The 5,000-nt window shown below is 43.2% G+C and overlaps 1 protein-coding gene across 1 annotated transcript in view; it reads right to left on the bottom strand.

Annotated features, from left to right (window-relative positions):
• Positions 1-5,000, bottom strand: part of LOC120037820 (paired box protein Pax-2-B-like) — a 36,625-nt gene that overhangs the window by 6,920 nt on the left and 24,705 nt on the right. The window contains exon 6 of the mRNA XM_038983787.1: positions 3,498-3,673. Within this exon, the coding sequence (XP_038839715.1) occupies positions 3,498-3,673 (176 nt within the window). The remainder of the gene's footprint in view (positions 1-3,497; positions 3,674-5,000) is intronic.

Below are 5,000 nucleotides of genomic sequence, written 5' to 3'. Positions count from 1 at the left end.
ATATAGAGTCAAATACTGTCTCTCCGTGAATCTTAGGGTGTCTATTTTTGGGTGTGTGTGTGTATGTGCGTGTAAGTGTGTGCATGCATATTTGTGTGTGTGTGTGTGTGTGTGTGTGTGTGTGTGTGTGTGTGTGTGTGTGTGTGTGTGTGTGTGTGTGTGTGTGTGTGTGTGTGTGTGTGTGTGTGTGTGTGTGTGTGTGAGTTCACTATTTTCAAGCTGCAGCAGCGAGGGTGGGAGTTCAAGCATATCATGAATGTATTTTGGTTTTGTCTGAGAGGAAGTGGGGATCTAGAAAAGCCAAATGAAAAGCCAAGCCGTCATCTGGTCCTTTGTGCTTGACTGCAGCCAGGAGTCCTGATCAGCCAAGGGAGGAAAACAGCTCTGCTTGGTTACCACGCCACTGTCCCTAATGGTACCCTATTCCCTATTACAGCACACTGCTTTGGACCAGAAGTAGCGCACTGCACAGGGTATAAGATTACATTTGGGATGCACACAGACACTCCACGTGGCCCTGGTTCAAACAGGACACTATTCACCTTTTGGCTTTTTACAATTTAGAATTAAAAAATGTTTTTAAAAAAAGCTTCTCCACAACCCTTTAACGTTTCATTGGTTCATCATCAGTGACTATAAACAGGTTGTCATATACTGTAAGTTACATTGTTCCGTGTTACCATATACAAAATGAATATCAAATTGAAAGAAATAAAACAAATTCTCCATTCTATTTATATATGTTTTATCATAGTGAGAAAATGACTTCATTTTATATCGACCATGATGTATTTTCTATGTATTTAGTTTGGACTACAATACATTACTATAGAGACACTTTGTATACCCACAGAAAGGATTTCCTTTGTACGGTGGTGGATAGTTTGAGACGGTCATGGCAGATGTTAGTGTGTGTTTTATAATGAGATCAGACTTCCGGAGACTGTGTGTTGACAATGTTTGTCCCCCCAAAAAATCCCAGTGTGTGTCTGAGTGGCTCGCTGGGCTGCGGTCCCAAAGGGGACGCCTGTGAGCCTGTGACCCCACTCTTGTCTGCTTCTATCCCAGATAAACTCTAATTGTCTGCTACAACTGTTCACGGAGACAATGTCGCGGATGTTTTCCTCTATTCTTCAAGGCTTTAGACGTCAAACAGGCGTTTTATCATGCAGATAAAGGACGGGCTCGAAGACGGGGGAGATGGAGGAAAAACAAAACAAAACAAAAGATAGATTTGAAAAGGATGACCAAATGGCTAGCAGAAGTGTGGGAGGGGTGAATCTATTTAGTTCTGCATCTCCAGAATGGTGTTTTTAATGGCCTTCCAACCAGCACCCAGACCCCGGCTAATAGGGACACATTGACCAATGAGGAGAAAGGGGAACAACGACAAGTGAAAGAGAGATCCATGAAAGGAGAAAATCCTCTGATTAATACTATATTCAATTAAAACAGATTTTTCTGTTCCCGTCACATCTTTTCCATTATTGTTCTACTGGCCTCTCTTCCATTATTGTTCTACTGGCCTCTTGTCCATTATTGTTCTACTGGCCTCTTTTTCCATTATTGTTCTACTGGCCTCTTTTCCATTATTGTTCTACTGGCCTCTTTTCCATTATTGTTCTACTGGCCTCTCTTCCATTATTGTTCTACTGGCCTCTCTTCCATTATTGTTCTACTGGCCTCTTTTCCATTATTGTTCTACTGGCCTCTTTTCCATTATTGTTCTACTGGCCTCTTTTCCATTATTGTTCTACTGGCCTCTCTTCCATTATTGTTCTACTGGCCTCTTTTTCCATTATTGTTCTACTGGCCTCTTTTTCCATTATTGTTCTACTGGCCTCTTTTTCCATTATTGTTCTACTGGCCTCTTTTCCATTATTGTTCTACTGGCCTCTTTTCCATTATTGTTCTACTGGCCTCTTTTCCATTATTGTTCTACTGGCCTCTCTTCCATTATTGTTCTACTGGCCTCTTTTCCATTATTGTTCTACTGGCCTCTCTTCCATTATTGTTCTACTGGCCTCTTTTCCATTATTGTTCTACTGGCCTCTCTTCCATTATTGTTCTACTGGCCTCTTTTCCATTATTGTTCTACTGGCCTCTTCCATTATTTTTCTACTGGCTTCTTTTCCATTATTGTTCTACTGGCCTCTTTTCCATTATTGTTCTACTGGCCTCTTTTCCATTATTGTTCTACTGGCCTCGTTTCCATTATTGTTCTACTGGCCTCTTTTTATTTTGAGCCCCGCCTCTTTTCCCTCTCTTCTTCTTCTTTAATACTCTCTCTGAAGCTCTCTGTGATTGCAAGTCATTTCCAATTCGTTTTGGTATTGATCTTCCAGTAGAAATCAGTTTGGTAATTAGCTCCAAATTAGGCTCTCTTCTGGAGGTGAGTCCTGTCCTACTGATTTATTACCTACGTAATTCGCCGCGATCGGAGAGAAATTAAAATGAACTCAATTAGGCCCATTGCTTTAGCTTCTTTTATGGGTCCCCCCTTAAAGACTTGTAGTTTTCTACGGGTACAAATGAATAGTCTCTTGTTGTTTAATAGTCTAATGAAAGTAAATAAAGGTTATCCATTGTAATAAGCCTAAGAGAGGTTTGAATAAGAAGAAAGGTAGTATGTCAACGTATAAGGGTCTAGTGATTGTGTTTTTTTTGGGGGGGGGGGGGGGTGGTGGTTACAGAAGGGGTCTTCATTTGGTAAATGAGGATGGATAGATGGTGGGTGTTTGTGGCGTTGACATCAAAAGCAAGACGCATTAGAATATCCTATATATACACCCAGGTGTGTGGAAATAAATCCAGAAAGCCCCTTTGCTATGTTTACAATTTATAAAAACATTTCCATGATAAATCTGACAACTGAAAGCGGCTTCATACACTGTTTCAATAATAACATTTTTGAAGAATGACACAGAATTATAACAGAAATAACAGGAGAAACACAGAGTCAAATAACACAACAGCAAAAAATAGAGAAAAATAGAGATATTGATTAATTGCATGTTGCCTTTCTGTTATTCTCAATTATAGGGGATCCAAAGAATGTGCTGTTTTTTTCCTCCCAGGATCGATACGACGTGGGAGTTTTCCCTGAAATCCCTACAGCATTTTACATGCTGTTTTCTAATACACTGGAATGACTGTTTTACCAGCCTATACATTTGTGGGCATTTTATTTTGAGAGCTGCGTGGAGCAGGTATATATATATAGCTCAGATGGCGTGCTCCTTCGGGGCCCTCTGGGCCAAATAAATAACATAGCAGAATCTCTCAGCACAAAAAGTACATAGCGATATGTTGAGTTTCAGAGAAAACTACGTTTGGAGCAGCAACAACAATTATACAATAAAGAAACAGAAAAGCAGCAACAACAATATGATGGTTGTACAGCTGGAGGAAACTTGGATGGAATGGAAGGGGTGACGTGGTGCAATACAGGTGTATTTGATGGTGTTGATGGTGACAAACAACAAGACGTAACTAACCTGTTCTGGTTTGATGTGATCCGAGGTTGGGAAGACGTCGGGGTACGACGGGCGTTCAAAGACCCGGTCCAAAGCTTCCAGCTGCTGCTGAGTGAAAGCATCGGCCCGCAGGTGCTTCCGTAAACTGTCCACACTAACCTGAGAATCAGTGTTTGGGCCAGACCCATCTGAACCATCTACAAGAAGAGAGAGCAACAACACTAGAGTCTAATCAGGAAGCCCCTGGAAGGTAGGAAGCTGGCTGACTGAAGCCCCTGTAAGATAGGAAGCTGGCTGTCACTGAAGTCCCTGTAAGGTAGGAAGCTGGCTGTCACAGAAGCCCCTGTAAGGTAGGAAGCTGGCTGTCACTGAAGCCCCTGTAAGTTAGGAAGCTGGCTGACTGAAGCCCCTGTAAGATAGGAAGCTGGCTGTCACTGAAGCCCCTGTAAGGTAGGAAGCTGGCTGTCACTGAAGTCCCTGTAAGGTAGGAAGCTGGCTGTCACTGAAATCCCTGTAAGATAGGAAGCTGGCTGACTGAAGCCCCTGTAAGGTAGGAAGCTGGCTGTCACTGAAGTCCCTGTAAGGTAGGAAGCTGGCTGTCACTGAAGTCCCTGTAAGGTAGGAAGCTGGCTGACTGAAGCCCCTGTAAGGTAGGAAGCTGGCTGTCACTGAAGTCCCTGTAAGGTAGGAAGCTGTCTGTCACTGAAGTCCCTGTAAGGTAGGAAGCTGGCTGTCACTGAAGTCCTTGTAAGGTAGGAAGCTGGCTGTCACTGAAGTCCCTGTAAGGTAGGAAGCTGGCTGTCACTGAAGTCCCTGTAAGGTAGGAAGCTGGCTGTCACTGAAGCCCCTGTAAGGTAGGAAGCTGGCTGTCACTGAAGTCCCTGTAAGGTAGGAAGCTGGCTGTCACTGAAGTCCCTGTAAGGTAGGAAGCTGGCTGTCACTGAAGCCCCTGTAAGGTAGGAAGCTGGCTGTCACTGAAGTCCCTGTAAGGTAGGAAGCTGGCTGTCACTGAAGCCCCTGTAAGGTAGGAAGCTGGCTGTCACTGAAGCCCCTGTAAGGTAGGAAGCTGTCTGAAGCCCCTGTGGCTTTTTGTTTATATCATTACTGTGTGTTACTGGTAACTTTGGATAAGAGTACTCAGTGCTTGAGTTGGGCCTCAAATGTTCCATCACCTCTTATAGAATATTGTCTCTAAAATATTATGACTACCAGCACACGCAAGTAAGTGTTTTACTGTACTGTTTACATGTGTGCACAACCACTGTATCCTGTACCGTTTACATGTGTGCACAACCACTGTATCCTGTACCGTTTACATGTGTGCACAACCACTGTATCCTGTACCGTTTACATGTGTGTACAACCACTGTATCCTGTACCGTTTACATGTGTGCACAACCACTGTATCCTGTACCGTTTACATGTGTGTACAACCACTGTATCCTGTACCGTTTACATGTGTGCACAACCACTGTATCCTGTACCGTTTACATGTGTGCACAACCACTGTATCCTGTACCGTTT

Source organism: Salvelinus namaycush, unplaced genomic scaffold (assembly GCF_016432855.1).
Source record: "Salvelinus namaycush isolate Seneca unplaced genomic scaffold, SaNama_1.0 Scaffold1898, whole genome shotgun sequence".
Taxonomy (NCBI): Eukaryota; Metazoa; Chordata; class Actinopteri; order Salmoniformes; family Salmonidae; genus Salvelinus; species Salvelinus namaycush.
This window is presented reverse-complemented; position numbering and strand designations above follow the sequence as displayed.